Source organism: Schistocerca gregaria, chromosome 2 (genome assembly GCF_023897955.1).
Source record: "Schistocerca gregaria isolate iqSchGreg1 chromosome 2, iqSchGreg1.2, whole genome shotgun sequence".
In the NCBI taxonomy this organism is placed as follows: Eukaryota; Metazoa; Arthropoda; class Insecta; order Orthoptera; family Acrididae; genus Schistocerca; species Schistocerca gregaria.
Window position 1 is genome coordinate 874,670,849 of NC_064921.1, and position 17,791 is coordinate 874,688,639.

The window sequence follows — 17,791 nt, forward strand, 5'->3', positions numbered from 1 at the left end:
ACGTTACTGATATCCGGCAGTTCTACCGTGTTTTTATGGAACAACAACAGCAACAAAAATTCCCAGAAAAGAAGAGGCTGAAAAGGCGACACCTTCATCATCAGTTCATTATTTTAAATGTTATGGATCACACTCAATTAAAAGATGTTGAAGAACCAAGATATCTTTACAACATGGGTTGTGATAATAGTACTGTGCTTGCAATACCTTCGTACTTCATGATGATCTACAGCAAATGCATTTTGTGGTTACAAGTTTGTGAAAATATACAATGAAAACAGCTTATTCTACGCAACGAAGGAATGAACTGTTACAAGCTTTATATTACGTAAGTTAACACTGTTTTAAGTGTGTACATAGGGGTATGGTCATTGTCATGTTAGAAATAAACTAACATTTGTGGATAGTGTGAAAACTATATAAATGTGAGTAATTTGCCACATCATCTTTGTTGCTACTGAATTTGAAATAGGACTTGCAGAAGTGTCCTGGAAGAGATATCGTATATGGAACAGAAGGCTGTGAATACTAATTTAAAATATTGATCTCCAGGCACAGACAGTTGAGACTTCGCCATTGATCATGGATTTCATCCAGCCAGTCTTTGAAGTATGGGAAGCCGGAGGTTTTTTGTTTCTAAGAAATAGCTGTTGCGATTACATTCCAGGAAGTACAACATGAACTCCATATTCCATGATTGACTGGAAATTATGAAAGAACATGGTTGTTGAAAGTGGAAAATTTTAATGACGATAATGAGTTCCTTCTAATAAAAGATGTGTGCAAATATAATGCAGGCCTAAAAGAAGTATGTTAGATCTATGAGGAGTTGTTAATGGACTCAGTTCAAAACTTTTTAAATTTTTGTTGCTTTATATATATTTTGGAGGCTCCTTTAGGACAGTAATAGGAAAGATTAAGTTCCAACAAGTTTTTAATTCGTGATACTATCAGCAGATTGCAGTCTTGCCTTTTCTAGGATTCTTTTGGAATAGCCATGCTGAAGGAGTTCTGGAACATGTACTTCAGCAGAAAACCCAAGATATTTGGGACAAGAACACAATAGCTTTTGGATGATTTTAGATTTTTCCTCATTGCTGCAGACATAACCGACTCGTACAGAAACGATAGAGACCTGATGCCCCCGCCGCAGGAACAGCACTACCACAGAGGAGAACCATCGCCATCCCGAAGAAATCAGCAGGCGATGGAGTGGGCTTCTGAAGGAAATATGTTCAGCACAAGGAATGAAAGTTCGTACATATTAGGGGCATAAAAAGAATTTGTTAGTGCAATGGTTTGCATGCCTTTACTTTACATTGGTGTTAAGATAAGTTTATGCTTTCTAAACAATGACGATAAAATTTAGTTTAGTATGAAGGACAGAGGGGCAGAAGTATTGTAAAAATATTAAGTTAAAGTGATAAGCCCAATAGGAGGCTCTGAATAGAAGAACAATATGTTGGATAAGATTTAAAGCCTTGATTCTTACGTACAGTAATACACTGCTGATGTAAACTCTTTCAGTCTTCGATTTTAGAACTAATGAGTCAGAAAGGCATACAGTCCACGTGCACTTGGAACTTAACATGTCTAGTAGCATTAATGTAGTTGCCCACAGCTTAAAATTCAGGCTAAGGGCAAACAAGGGATGTGGTTCGCCTTACTCAGAAGTTTTTGTTGGTCTATGTGCTTTAGAGCAGATCTTATGATCAACAACTTTATCATCTTCAAATGTTCCATTATTGTTTATGCTGCTGAAGTATAACACATATAGACTTATTTGATGCTGCAGTTGATAATACTGATAAAGACAATGTGAAGTTTTGGTGTGTGGGCTTGTTTGAGATGTCAAGGAAATTGGTGGGAAAAGTGGTAAATTTCTTCTTTGGATGACTGGGACACCTGAACTGAAGCAAAAAGATGGTGATTTTGAGTAAAACATGTCCAGATGTAAAAGTTGTGAGTGGAGGTATCTATGTAATGTCTCCATTACCTGGTGAGTGGATGGAAGCTGATTTGAGTCATAAGATAGTTGCAGTTTGTATGAAGAGTTTCAAGTACCTTTGGAACTCTGTGCTGTTGGATATCGTACATTGAATTGGATAAAGTTTTTTAAAATTCTAACTGTAGGAAAAAATTAAGGTGGTGGTTAGGAGTCGTCATGATTCAGTCATCTGCATTTGTACATTTTGCTGTGAGTGCAACTGTACTGTTCTAAAGCGTCAAGAATTAAGAATATTTATATGGAAAAGACTGATAGGTGAAATGCATACTAGGAGCAAGACGCTTCCAAAAAAATATATATATATATATATAGTTCTTAGAAAGAGTAATGAGTGGGTATCATGATACTTGATACCAGAGCATGTAGGCAAAGATTCTAATTGTGAATTTTATGCCAAAGAGAATCAGTGAATTTGGGGATGAAAAGGGTGTAGTTAAGTTTCACAAGGATTTTGTAGTGAACAAAAGAGAGTATGTAATCTTGCTTCAGACTTTATTTTTTAGTAATGGAACAAAATTTGTGAAATTTTTCAAAACTTACAAGCAACAGTTAACAAAGTTGTTTTAACAATTTTTCCAAGTCTGATTTTTATGAAGACTACAGAAGAATGGAACTGTTTGGATTGCTCTACAGAATAAAAATTGTGGGAATGAGGAACCAACATTATCACTGTGTGGTTACAGAGCTTAGAGTTTGGCTGTCACTTCATGTAAAGTATGGTGAAAAATTGAGTTGCTCTGCAACCTGATGAAGAAAACTTAAATAATGTGAAGGTTGAAGTGCCAGAGAGTGATTATTGTTTAATTTATATTAACATGTGCATGATGTGAAATAGATGAGAAGAGTTTGTCTTGTTGTTGCAGTTCTGAATGTTCAGACATACCTCACGTCAAGAAGAATGATTGATTTCCTCGTATCTCAGTGTGTTTTAGAACTGGGAGTTAAGTATTAGGTACAGTAAAACATGAAAAAGTAGTAGTGAAACCAAGCTGTTCCCAATCTAAATGTTGATTTGAACACTGCACTGCATTATTAGGCAGATACTTTTGGATGTGGTATGCTTACCTTTGGAAGTCTTGCGTTAACAAATGATTGCCAGTATTGAATGAACAATAAGTTTCAGAAGAAATCCTTGTACTGATTGAGAATTAAACCTCTTCTTTTGGATTTGTTGTGTGGCACTTACGCACTAAGCTGCAAAGATGCACAATATGGATTATTTAGATAGCAAGAAACAGTGAAATCTGAGTTTTGATAGGATTATAGAATGGTAATATGGAGAAAGTATGAAGCAAGCATTGAAAGTACTTGTAAACCCGTACATACAAGTGTATGTTATAGAGTTATAATAAAATAATACTTAAAAAGTCATAAATATCCCGTGAGAAAGGTAATGTTTGGATTGAAAGTATTTTGTTAATTTTAAAACGATCGTCTTGTATAATTAGAGCTCGTTGGTTGGAAACCTCATAGAAGTGAATGTTCAGCCAAAAGCATTGAAAAATGTGAATCTGTGAAGCACAGTCAGTTCCCTCAGGAAATCAGTAGTGATAAAAGAAACAACAACATCGAGATTAATTGTGCTTAGATGGGCGTTAAAAAAGCAAAATGTATGTTGAGCTGTTGGCAGACATAAAGTTGATAGAATCTTGTGTACAGAATGATGACTGTTGAGATGTGGATCTGCTCAGTGCTCTTTGCTCTTTGGATGCCATTTTGTTGTAAACGAGACTGAAGATTAATGTAATTATGGATCTGAAATTCTGCAGAAATGTGTCTAACCCTAAATATGACCAAGAAAATTTTTTAACTTAATTTAGAAGATTGTTGTATGTTGAACACCAGACAGGCATTCAACGCTTATAATAAATGAAGATAGAAAAAAAAAATACTTCGAAAGAAATGAAAAAATCGGCCATCAAGATATTTGATACTAAGATATTAAATGGAAGAAAATGAAGCTGTTGAAGACAGAAGAAATTGCAGAATAATATGTTTGATAGCATTTGTCTGGAGTACAAATGTGATATTTGGTTTCTCTTCAGATGATTGCGAGATTACTATGCACACAAAATAAAACACTGCACGCACGTTGCAGTGTTTTCCTTGGTGTTATAAGTAATAACTTACCTAATTTCTTTAATTGCTTGCATTTAGCGAATCATTCAGACATGTGCCTTCAGAACAGTCTGAATTGTGAGAAAAACATTATTGCTATGGATCATCATTTGCATTTTTTTTTTTTTTTTTTTACAAGATGCATATTTGAAATTGTGGTGACTTTGTTTTGTGTGTGTACTGATATGGACCTTGCATTGTACTGTGTTGCATATTATTCGGTTATTAGAGTCCCTTCTTTCATATTAAGTCATAAACACACTTTCAGCGTCAGATCAAGTTATTGTTTTATTGGTATATATTGATGTTTCCTTGTCCATAAGGAGATAAATGTGAAAAGAATTTTTTTGCAATAAGCATGTTCAGCTCTTCACAGTGTGCATGTTTTACTAGTTTCTATACACAAAACATAGTAATGTTACATTCATGAAGTGGAGAGCAGCATGTATGAATGATGATGAATGGTGTTGAGGTGTTAGAAAAATTTTGTAGGTAAAAATTCTGTGTAGCAACCTCAGTATAAATGTCCCAGATTGTGGATTCATCCTCCTCTTATTGTCTTTCTGAATACTGACTTCCATTTGTTGAGAACCTGTAGAGCAAGTTCTGTAAAAGTGGTACTACAGTTAAATTTGTTTAGACAACAAAATATTTCCTATTCAGTATTTACATTTATTTATGTATGCATACGCGGTATGGGCAAAGTTACTTACAGCAGTTCGTATAAACTTTGTAAACAGTGGAGTATTCAGTGCACAGTTATTGGTGGAATGTGTTGGGTAAGATCAAAATTTAATTAAATAACTTGCTATTTTAGTAATTTCAAGGGGAAGTAGCAGTGTAACTTCTGAAGTTAAGATCTATAACACATAAGGGGCTGAAACTGAAGGATATTTAGAAATGTAGCAAAATCATATTACTCAGCTCTCACAATATACTGCCATCTTTATTTCTTCAAAAGAGGAGAGTTGGGTGGCTTGGAGAGGGTTGCATTAATCTCGGTGATGGAGTGTACATGAATGCATATGTCCTGCTTGGATGTAACAACCAATGAGGAAAGAATTGTCAGTATTTATAATGAAGTACTTTTATAACATACGTTTGAAAGACAAAAAGGAAACAAATAGTGATATGAGGGCAGCTGATTGCTAAACACCAAACATGTAGAAAATTGTAACAAAATATGTTTAACATGAAATGGTATGGAGAAAAGTTGATGCCGCTAGCATTGAAGACAAGCACTGCATATGAAATTGAACTCTAATACACTAAGTAGAGAAAAAGGAAATTTTCACAAAATGAACGATAAGAAACGTTAGAGAGAAGAAGAATCTGAAATATGAAAAATGATCATACTCTAAAAGGGTAAAATTCACCAAATTCACCAATGGGAAATATTAACACAAACAAATAGGAAACAAAAATAGTACACTACATGAATTAGTGAAAATTGAGAATAATGAGAACAGTGCAAAATACGACATGTTGATGAATCAAAATGAAGTCGTCAAACAGTCACTGTGTTTCGCAAGGCAGTATGCCTAGTCTGCGAAAAATAATAATAATTTGCCACTTCACAGCAGATGTTTGCCTTGTACAGTTGTGTTACAATTTGATGTACTACGGCAATAATTATTATGAGTTTGTTGGGGTCCTGTGAAATAGTTTCTTTTCTGGCTTGAAATAATTTGAACACTATTTCTTGTTTGCATTGTATTACCAAATGAAACAATTCATTTCCTTTGATAATTCCTGTTTGCTTTTATTGACTGAGTTGACGGATTTGCAGAGTCACTCTACTTGGAAGATTGCTGTAAAAAAAGATGTATTTTGAATTTATTTGAAAATTCCTTCTTTGGTTTTTGGAAAGGCAAACATGGTGATCAGTCACAACTGAAATTGATTGAAAACAATCTTTCATAATAATGCATTTTTCTTCTTTTAGGAAAAAAATGTGTTTTTCACAGAGGAAACTAAGACATTACAGTACAGAGTATTATCAGTGATGCCATATAGGTGCATAAACAATTGGTGATTTTTATCAACTGTTTGCAGCATGGAGTTATATTGTTGTATGTATTAGGGAATGTAATACATTTGAGGTAATTTATTGCCATCGTTGGTGATCACACATTCTTACAATATATTTTTATGTTGGATGTGTGTGTGTGCGTATTTGTGTGGGTGTAAGGTGGAGGTAGGGGCACGGGATGCTTGATTGGTTCCACTGAGAGCAAAAACTGAAGCAAAACCATCAGCTAAGGTTGTTTAGAAAGAAATAGTTTGACAAGGCAAGATAAAGGACTTCCCAATTGGTTACTCTTAGAAATATTTGGAGTATTTTAATTATTTTTGTTTTCTTCAGACTTTGTAGGTTGAGTAACTTTAGGCCTTTAGCCCTCTCAGCAATACTAAGTTTTATTGTGTGGGGAAGGGGAACCAGGACAACATGAATAATTCAGAAGTGGAGTTGTCTTCACTGCATAGGGAATGTTTAATTCTTGTAATTGAAAAATAGGGAATTCTCTGTAGTTAAGGTTTTCCAGAAAGGGTGTGTGGTATACTGCATACCAGATAAAGGAGGGAGGAAAAAAAAAAAAAGGAGGGCCGTCTGTGTATACTGTTACATGAGTAGTAAAATCTTACTAATATCTGGACCGACAAATGCACTGTGAATTGTAATTTATAATAATATGAAGTCTTTCAGGACAGTGATGCAGAAGGAGATGCGAAAATTTTTGTGCAGTTTGTTTATCTGGGTGGTTGCTAGATTTGAATGAAGTTACTCTGAATATTTATGCTTCTGCTTTTTGCTGGAATTGAGTTTAAATCTTGGGTTACTACTTGTTAAAGGGAAAAAGGCAACAGTTGAAAGTGTACGTGGCACCATTATTTAAACACCTTGTTTTACATTTGTAACCATCTGAATATGGACAGCATAACAACATACATTCGTCAGAATCCAGGGCAGTATATATTTTGCTGTTGCTTAAATATACGTAACTGCATGATGCAGAATGTGCAAATACAGAAATAACATAGGCATACAATAATTGGCACATTTTGAGACCAGAATTACATTGATACGAAATCCGTTGTGGATGGCAGTTGTAAAGTTTTCATGGTTAGGTTAGCTTATTTTGTGATAGTATGGGAGAACCTTGCAGAATCATTCCCCCACCATCAAACGAAAATGATAGCTGTTTTGAGTGTGTCCCTTGACGTGCTGTACCTAATGGAATGCTACCGCAGAAGGAATATACTTCAACCCGGGTTTGGAGGATTCTGAATGGGATAACATGTCATAGTTTGAGTTTTGGTAAGTACAACATTTAGATAATTAGTGCTTTTAGAATTTCAATATATGGGAAATCAGAGCTTCAGCATATAATTTTTCTCATTATTGATACATGAGATTTTGAAATGTTGAAATTTCACTTTTATGTCATGACCTGATTGTGGGTAACATATAGGTTTCTTCTAAACAGGGGATACAATTTTATCAAGGATTGGTTAACGTTGAGTAATTTTGTGAGTGACTATATTTAACTCTGTATTCCTGTTGTAAAATTGTGATGTAATATGTAGCTATAGAATTGTAAAATATGTATGTTCAAATGTGGTACTAAGATTAATGCTCTCATCTACCTAGTACCTTAGTTGTGTACCCAAATCTGAAGTGACTCAAAACTCTTTGTACAGTCTTAGTCCTGCTTTCTGTTACCAATACTGCCTCTCATTGTCAGCAAGTAGTATGAATAGTGAATAGTCTCTGTTGATCGTGTAACTTGTTACTAATATCTCCTTCATTATTTGACTCACTGAAATGAAAGCTATTTTGCTGTTGTGACCTTGCGATTTGTTATAGCTTAGTTTCATTTCATTACATCCCTTTGGATCTGACTGCTGTTGTAAGTTGGTGTGAAAATGTAGATGTCTTCTACTCTTTAGGCCCAGGTTGGAGAATAACTGAAACTTATTTGTGTGCATAGCAGTTGTCCTGTCTTTTATTTCCTCTGAAGGAAATATGACATAGAAAATTGCCATTTTAGACACTTTTACTAGCATGGTGCCAGTTCATTATGCTGGATGTGTGTTGATATTGTGGCAATTTATTTTCTTAAAATGTTACTTTTGACTTTTAGAACCACATAGAGAACTAGAGCTTTAGTCTCCCTTGATATTTTTGTGACAGTAGTTCTGTTGTACACAGTCCCTTACTGTGTTACAGCCACAGACTTCTGTAAATATCATCAGTGTTGTTGTCTTGCGAAACTGTGTAAATGAAGCCTACATTGTGCTTCAGAGACTTAATTATGGCTTTTGTTAATGTTGGGGTTTTTGACATGCAACATCATCTCTACAAAAAAGAGAAAATTCAGTTTCAGGTTTCAACACAAAAAGGCAAAATCTAGATTATATCAGAAGTACGCTGGCAAAGTGCCTTGTTTGTCGACAGCAGCAGTTCTTTATGGAAGTCCTGTTTCCCCAACATCAACTCATGTAACTGACAGGAGAGTGGAAAATTTGGTCACAGATTTGATTTACTGCAGGAAGCAAACCTTTTTGCCCTTGCCTTTTCATAGTACTGAGATTAGTTTGGTTTCACCCCTTTTGAGTCGAATTGTTGCTGACGATGAAAGTGAGCCTGTAACAAGCTGCAGGAAAGAACTTTTATTAGGATTGAAGTGAGGTTTCATGTCTACAGTACTGAAGTTGTATAATGGCTCCATTAGTTTTACAAATTTTAATTGTAACAATTTCTCTCACTGTACTATTTGCACCATTGTGAAAATTCACTAGAATGGTTATAGAAATAACACAATTTTCAGACTTATTTTACTTTCACACTTTTCATTTGTTCTTTATGATACTCCACTTGCAATGTTTTTACACAGTTAGAGTTTACTGAGTGATGGGTAGTAGTTATAACTCTGCATTCCCATTCAGGAGGATGATAGTTCAAATCCCTGTCTGGCAGTTATGATTTAGGTTTCCATGATTTTCCTTGATTATTTGAGGCAAATGCTAGGATGCTTCCTTTGAAAAGGTCGTGGCCAGTTTTCTCCCCATCCTCTCCAATTCCGAGCTTGTGCTGTCTCAGTATGACAGAATGTTAAAACAATAGTCGCCTTTCCGTGTGAAATTTCAAATTGATTTGAAATCCAGTTTGTTCACAAATAAATGTTAAATGTAATTATATCTTTATTGTCAAGCAACACATCCTCCATGAGCAATGGAAGCATGCTCCAAAAAAGCACTGAGGCAAACTCTTCCATTCCGAGTTACTAAATGGGCCATCAGATCATTGCCAATGATTTTTTTAGTAGTCACTGTTTACTTGTAAGAAACTGTGGGTAAGGATTGTCTTTATCACTTTGCTCTTGCTATTAGAATGTCAGTTAAGCCAGTTTGGAAAAGGCAGGATTGGTGTTATTTCTTTGCCGGAATAAGGTACCAACCTGGACAGAAGGTACAAAGAATTTAATCCCAGTGTCCCGAATCTGTTGTAGGTATATTATAGATGTTTTTAACTTGGGGGTGTAGCAAAGAAACTGCATCCATGTTATTTGTGGTCTTGCTGACATACCTCCCAAGCACTTCATTCTAATCCCCCTCTCCCAGGCATTTCATTGTTCTTTGAGGTCGTTGTTGTGCCCCTGGGTCTCTGAGCTATTGCAGTCCATTCTTCCTACCCAGACTGCACTTCCTTCCCTTTGCCCCTACGTCACCATCCTCTCTCCTTCCTTGCTGCCTCTTTCCGCTCGCTTGGTATTCTTAGTTATATCAATCTATCCATCAACCTGGTTTCCTGTATTTCATGCGGTTTTGTCCCCCTTGTGTTTTCTCTTTCATCCTTCCTTTCTGGCATTTTTAGCCCCCTTGGAGGTTTGACTTCCACTTCTAAATTTTCTGTCTTAAGAGTGAGCCATTTGGGGAACAGCTCCCTCCCTAGCATCTAAAGTGTGAATTCGTGAATTCCCCTCCCCCCTGTCCTTTCCCTTTTCCTTCTCCGTCGTAGCCCCCCCCACCCCCCTGAAAACACAGGGATTACACTTCTGTTACCTGAGCTGTTGCCTCCACATGTATGCCTAGGAGTGGTTGCTTGTCATTCCGGAGTGTCGGAACTTCCAGCAGTGGCCCGTGCTGTGGCTCGTTGGCACCTGTGGGGAGAGCCCCTGGTCGGAGTGGGAGGTACCAGTGCAAGTGCTTTGCGTATGAAATTTATCACATCAAATATCTGACTGGTCTTCTGTGGCTACCTCTTAGAGTGGTAAAGGATCATTGATTGCTGCCTCCTAAGACCTTGTGGCCTTCCCTTACCTGGCTACATTCTGGGAGTTGGGCCAGGCTTGTCGGTTTGGGGTGAAAAATTTTCCCTCCTACCCAGTCTGCACGAGGACTGGTGCACATTCACCACTGCAAAGCTGTTATTTTTCGTGGAAAATGTCGACAAAAGTTGGGTGATACGCATTCTGTCAGTAAGATGCGTTCGGGTACCATGTTGATCAAAGCTTCTTCTGCTGCCGAATCTGCAGCTTTTTGCGATTGTGATTGTCTTGGCAATGTCTCGGTGTCAGTTACTTCTCACTAGACTGGTCCAGGAAGTCAGTTTTTGTAGGGACCAAATCCTTCAAACTGATAAGGAACTCTGGACCAATCTGAAATGAGAGGTTGTTCATTTTGTTCAACATGTGCAGAAAGGTCGTAAGGCAATTGCATCAATATCAGCATCATTATTCTGGCTTTTGAGAGAGATCCCCGCCCAGAGAAGGTCAAGATTGTGTGTTACTGGTGTGACGTGGAGCTGTATGTCCTGCCACCAATGAGGTGCTTTTGGTGCTTGCGTTTTGGGAACATCTTTCCAATGCACGGCAGACCCTCTATATGGTGACTGTAGACACTTACTCGGTGAGGGGAGCCTCTGTATTCTGCTGCCAGTGTTTGTTAATAGTCACTCTCCATTCTCACTAATTGCACATGTTATAAGAAATAGAAGAGGATACAAGAGTGTAAGTCCCAGGATCATTTTTACACTGAGGCTCGACAAAAATCTGACCGACTTCATCCTGTGTCGATGAGTTCTAATTCTGCCTCTGTAATGTTAATGTCCTTTTCCCCCTCCTGCATCTATCTTACCCTCTCCCCTTCCCCCTCCTCCTGTCCCCCCTACTCTGTCTTCCTTACCCAGTCCTATACCCCCTCTCCCCTCCCCTCTCCTCCCTTCCTCACCCCCAGTCCTGTCCCCCTCTCCTCCCCCTCCCCTGCGATTGCCACGACCTCCACTCTGGGTGCCACTTCCACTCGCCGGCTGAAGAGATGTCTCCCTCCTTTGGTGCCTGCTGCTGATGGGACTCCCTTCAGGGACACTTCTCCTTGGCATCTCTCAGGCCGGTGGCCTGCTGCCACATCTTGGCCATGGGGGGCCCAATCTGTGCACCCCAAGATCACCCACTCTTGGTCCCAGATCTTGCAGAAGCCTGATCTCCCTCTGTGCCCTGTCATCCTCAACCTGTGAAAGAAGAAGAAGAAAGAAACACAAGTTTGAGGACAAAGCCTTCCTGGTGCCCACGGAGGTGCCATCTCTTCCCTTACAACCTGAGTCTGACCTCTTATTTATGTATGTCACCCCATCCTCATTGGTGACTGATGATGGCCTGACAGCGTGATTGCCTCGAAGCCATTTGCCTCCCATTTGGGTACGCACTCCGCATTTGTTCAGTGGAATTGTAATGGATATTACCATCACATCCTGGACTTGCTATCCCATATTGCCTTTTATTTCTCAGCTTATCATTCTCCAGAAATCTCCTCCTCCATGGGTTACCTGCTTTGTCAGAACTGGGTTGGCCTTTTGAGGACTTCTGGTGGTATCTGCAAGTTGTTCCACATGGATATTGTTAGTACATGGATCCCACTTCACGCCCCATTGAAGGCAATTGCCTTCCGGATCCACTTGACTCTGTGCTCATGTTCGCAATCTCTTTCTCCCTCCTGACAGGCCACCTACATCTGCTGCTCAGAGTGCCGTCCTTCGGCAGCTCCCCCTCCCTTTCTTGTCCTTAGGGATTTGAATGCCAAGCACACTTTGTGGGGCAGTGCTTTCTCATGTAGTTGGGGCAGCACATTGACCAATTTCTTGTGGACCACGAGCTGTGCCTTGTTAATGATGGTTTCTCTACACACTTTAGTGCCGCACATGGGCACTTTCTATGCCACTGATCTTTTGCTCTCTTTGCCTTCCCTACTTCCTTTCTTACACTGGTTGCTGCAGGATGACCTCTGTGAGAGTGACTGCTTTCTGTTGATTCTCTCGTTCGCTTCCCGCCTTCCAATACCAGATTACTCCACTGTGCTATACAGCATGCTGATTGGTTTCTGTATACTTCCCAGATCATTTTTCCATCTGCTTTTTCTTTTTCAGGTTGCATTGATGAAGTGGTCAGTGATCTGCCTGATAAGATGATCGGCATTGCCATTGCTATCTGTGATTATTGTTGTGCATTGTAACGTCTTAATTGGCACCTGTCCTCCACCATTCTCATTACCTTTTAACGTCTTTGTGCCAAAGCCCATTACTTAATCAAACAGAGCTAACAGTTGCATCGGGAACGCTTAGTCTCCTCTCTATGTTCTTCTGCCCCTTTTTCACTGACGTGGGCTACTCTCTGCACCCTCAAAGGCTGTCAGTGGCAGTTTTCCATTCTGGGCATTGCTGTTATAAGTGGCCTTTGTACAGATCCATTAGTTCTCATGGAACACCTCGTGACCCATTGTTTGATGGCTTCGGCGTCAACTTCCTATCCTTCTGCCTTCCTCCTCAGGAAGCAGTGAGCTGAAGCTTCCCACTTGTGTTTTACCCCTTGTCAGACAGGAGCCTACAACGAACTTTTACTGTATGGGAGCTGCTTCTGCTCTCTCTTCTTCCTGTGATTCAGCTCCTGCCCCTTATTCTATCTGTAACCAGATCCTTCAAAACTTCAATCCCCCACAACAATAGTATCTCCACCGGATGTTTAACCATATTTGGCTCCAAGGCATTTTCCTCTATCCATGGAGAGACAGTATTGCGGTTCCTGTACTTAAGCCTGGCAAGAATCCTTTGCCCTTTGATAGTTACCAGCCAGTCAGCCTGGTCAATATCCCAAATAAGTTACTAGAATGTATGGTGGCTTGTTGGCTCAATTGGGTCTTGAATCCCAGGACCTTTTATCTCCTTGCCATTACAGCTATTGGGAGGGACAGTCTGCAATCAAGTATTGCTTCAATTGGAAATTGCAATTTGGCAGGTCTTTTCTAAGTGCAATCATCTTGTTGCAGTCTTCTCCGATCTTTGTAAGGCTTATGACACAGGTTGGCGCCATCACACCCTCTTTAAGCTGGATGAATGGGATTTTTGGGACTCCCTCCAGATTTTTATTGGCCAGTTCCTGTCCTACCAGTTATTAAGACTCTGGGTTGGCACTGTTCTCAGCTCTCTGTGGACCCAGGAGAATGGCGTTGCACAACACTCCGTATTACGTGTCCATTTTCTCATGGCTGTTAATGAACTGCTGGCCTCTGCCGTACTGTTGATCAACCCTTCTCTGTATGTGAATAATTTCCATATTTGGACTAGCTTCTTCGTGTGGCCTCTGCGGAACGGCTCCAGGGTGTCATCAGGCGCGCTTCCACATGGACACTCTCACATGATTTTCAAATCTTTCTCCCTTACATCGAGGGTCCTAACTGTAGTCCCCCAGTACTGTTTCTTGGGTCATCTTTTTTGACAACAAGCTTACTTGGTTACCCCATATCTGTCACCTGAAGGTTGGCTGTTTTCATAAACTTCCTTTCCCTCACCTCTTGGGGTGCAGTTCATTTGACCCTTCTCTGCATATACCGGGTGGTAATTCTGTCTCATCTGGACTGTGGTTGTAAGGTTTATGGACCAGCTGCCCCTTCCACATTGCTCTTCTTGGACCTGATTCACCATCCTGGTATCCGTTTAGCCACAGCTGCCTTTTGCACTAGCCCCGTCGATAGTCTTCAGTTGACACTGGGATCCCTTCCCTTCCAATTCCTGGATTCCTATGCCATTACTATCCACTCTTTACCTGCTCAACCCTCCTAACCCCACCCACCCACCATGGGAATTTCAGGATGCCACTGGTTTTTACACTGATGACTCTAAATCCACCGATCATGTAAGATGTCTCTTCATGTCTTTTTGTTGGCTGGAACACCATTTCTTGCCTGCCATGAGTAGGGTATTTACTGCTGAATTGATGGCAATCTATCTAACCCTTAATTAAATGGTTATCATTTACCCGAGTTTTTTATGTACAGACTCAATGAGTTGCCTTCAGGCTATCACTTGTTGTATTTCCCGCACTCTCTTGGTCTACCATCCATGACTTCGCTGATCTTGGGTATGCTGCTTGTTCGTGACCGTGTAGATATGCTGGGTAATGAACTTGTTGAACCTCTGGCTGGGAGAGGAGAGGTGTGGCCATGTATCCCTTGTTCTCCATTATACCTCAGGGGTCAGATTTGTGGTTTTCCATCAAATTTCTTTTTGCTCAGTCATGGACTTAACTCAAGGGAGGCTGCGTTCCTGTCTAGTGAATGTTGCGCCATCAAGGAGACTCTCACCATAGGGCGTTCTTCCCTCTGCCTCTACCGGAAGGAATCTACCATCCTCTGCCATCTTCTTGTTGGCATAGTAGGTTGACCCATGGTTTTTTGTTCAGCAATTAGAACCGCTTCCCGCCCCCTTGTAGTTCAAGGGTTCCACTCACGATTATCCAAGTATTCCTGAACTACCCCTGTCTTTTTGGCCCTTCACACTAAATATCCTCTCCTACCTTCCTTGTCTCGGGGGTCTTACCAGAAACCCTTGTGTGCTTATGTCTGTTCTTTGTTTTCTTTGTGAAAATGGTTTGTACTCGTATGTATAACTCCTTGAATCTTCCTCTGGAATTAGTCCCTCAGTTAGCTTAGGCGTTGCTTGTGGAGGCCTTGACTTTGTCTCCACACTGGTCAGATTCTGCCCACCTTTTCCGTACATTTTGTCTGGTCCTGTTTTGTTTTCCCGTTTCTTGTGTCTACTTCCCCTGATTTTGCTCCTATGACATCATGATAATTTTACTGTATGGTGTGCGTGAGTGCGTGTGGGTTTGTGCATGCATGTTGGGACAGGTTGGTGCCATTGTTGGTGCCCCACTGTGCATAGCGTTTCTGGGGCACTCTGCCCCCCCTCCCGCCCACCATTTTCCTGCTGCCCTGATGTCTTGATTTCCTCTTTGTTTCCACATTATCCCTTCCCCTTGACTGGACCGGATTGGACTGTTCCTGTTGTTCCTCCCTAGATTTATACCATCTTAGATCATGGGACCAATCATCTCGCTGTTTGGTCCCTACCGCAAATCAAACAACCAAGGAAGTTTTCAATATGTGTCATTCTTAACCGATATGCTGACAGAAGAGAGATTCAGTTTTTCATGGGCAGTGATGAAGGTGGGGTAAGCATTGTATAGCTGGATTGCATCTGTTAGAAGATTGATTACTTTTGGTAAATACCAGTGCAAAATGTGATGTTCCTCATTAGACTTGGTTTCATTTTGAGTTTATTGTGGAGGTGGTGATTCAACTTGTGTAACCTTGGCTTACTTTCATTTTTTGTGTGTTTCAATTATATTTTCTCAGCTTTGTCATGGGTCTTTTTTGCTGTTTCGGCATGTGAATATATTTTACCCCTTTGTTCTGTAGCATTCATCTCGATCAACCCATTTGAAAAAGTAGGTCTCTGTGAGATATAATAAGTGCAAGTTATGAAAATGTCTACATGTTTATTTAAAATCTTGTTGTGTACAGACTATATAGACTTCTTAAACAATACACTGAAATGCTGTTACAATTAGGTTTGTTAATTTTTCATTACCAGCTATAGTGAGATTTAAATTAGTTGGTATCTGAAGTTGAAGGTCCAAAGTTGCTCTGTAGTCACTTCAGGTATTGTCTGTTGGCAGCCCCCACTCCACTGGTGCTTTAAGAGACTATCTCCAACAAAAATCCCCAAAAAATCTAGAATGAATTCATGGTTTAATCTTTATTACAGCCCAAAACATGTCAAAAAATAATTTTAATTGGGGTCTTAGTTGCCCGAGTTTTTGAAACTGGCGAAATTTCCTGCAGGAAAAGAATTTAAAATGTATGATATGGTATTTCAGAAACTATTGAACACACTGAAATATATTTTGTTTTTAATTGATTACCAAAATACCCAGCTCAGCAACAGATCTTTGCAAAGTTTGTATCACATTGCTTTGCTGTAAATAATAATAATCATTTTTTTCAAATGTCCTACAAAGATCACCTTAAAATATTGAAATGGATGTGTGATATACCTGTAAATCTCCGTAATGTCTGTAAGGATGTCAAAAATCTGTTCTTAATTTTTAATTAGGCTTGCTGTTGCACATTTTTCTTTGGCTATGAAATTGTCATACCAGGAAAAGTTTCCTGCAGAGAATTAGTAGGCAAATTGGCTTAGGAACAGGTGGTGACAACACAGTGGTGGTTGACAATGACAGGCTCCCATTGATATATTGCTGATGGAAGCAGTTCAGCTCGCTCGCTGTCAGATGCCAACTAATTTAAATCAGACTATAGCAGAAAGGAATAAACCACATAGAGGAAATTGGGGGTGCAAAATTTCATTTCTGAGCCATAATGTTAACTAGCAGATGTCCAATTTGGAGAGCATGCTGATTGAAAGTATTGATGTAAATGAACCTGTAATACAATAATAATCTGCAGTATTTAGGATTATTCAGTGGGCTTTTATCTTCTAAAGTCCTCCTCCAAGATAAACTGTGTGCTCTCATCATGATTGTGAAGAAATGCACTGTGTGCTATGAAATTTTTGTGCATATATACAAACAATTTAAGTACACGTTCTGTTGTTGCATTTTTAATCATTTTTAAATTATTTTTTCTCATATATATATATATATATATATCTCTCTCTCTCTCTCTCTCTCTCTCTCTCTCTCTCTCTCTCTCTCTCTCTCTCTCTCTCTCTCTCGCTTTTTCTTTTTTTTTTTTGGGGGGGGGGGGGGGAGGGGGGGGCGACTTCCTGCATGAAGCTACTGCGCATTAACAAACCAGAAGAAACTTTCTGGTAGGTTAAAACTTTGCGCTGGACTGGAACTCAGAACTGGAATCTCTGTTTGCGAGTGAATGTATTTCATTGTAACATACTGTTCATTGAATGTGTACTGCGTTAATTTACAGTTACACTGTTGGTATTTAATTTTTCAGATTCTTTCATAATTGCTCTTCTAACTTCTGGTACAAAATTCAGAAAATGGTAATAATCATATTAAAATCCCCTTGGGCTTGCAGCTGCATGAAGTACTTACAGACCTATGAGCTTTAAGCCAAGTACTCTTCAGCTTGTGGATATATAACCGTTTGACCCAACTGTTACCCAAGATGATTTTATTCAGTCATGTGGTTGAGAGACGATGCATTCATAAACTGTTAATCAGACTTGAATAAAAAATACTGATATTGAAGAGGGTTGTTCAGTGCATAGTACGTTCAGAATAATGAAGTTATTGGTTGCATGACATCTACATCTATGTTGGGTGAATCATTATGAAGTGTAGAGCAGAGAGT

The 17,791-nt window shown here is 39.3% G+C and overlaps 1 protein-coding gene across 16 annotated transcripts in view; it reads left to right on the plus strand.

Annotated features, from left to right (window-relative positions):
- LOC126335281 (serine/arginine repetitive matrix protein 1-like) overlaps nucleotides 1-17,791 on the plus strand; it is a 135,249-nt gene that overhangs the window by 59,747 nt on the left and 57,711 nt on the right. For 9 of the 16 annotated variants that reach the window (XM_049998349.1, XM_049998356.1, XM_049998357.1 and 6 more), the window contains exon 6: nucleotides 1,104-1,253. The exons of the other annotated variants lie outside the window; for them this stretch is intronic. In XM_049998349.1, coding sequence (XP_049854306.1) covers nucleotides 1,104-1,253 — 150 coding nt within the window. The remainder of the gene's footprint in view (nucleotides 1-1,103; nucleotides 1,254-17,791) is intronic. 16 annotated transcript variants of the gene reach the window in all.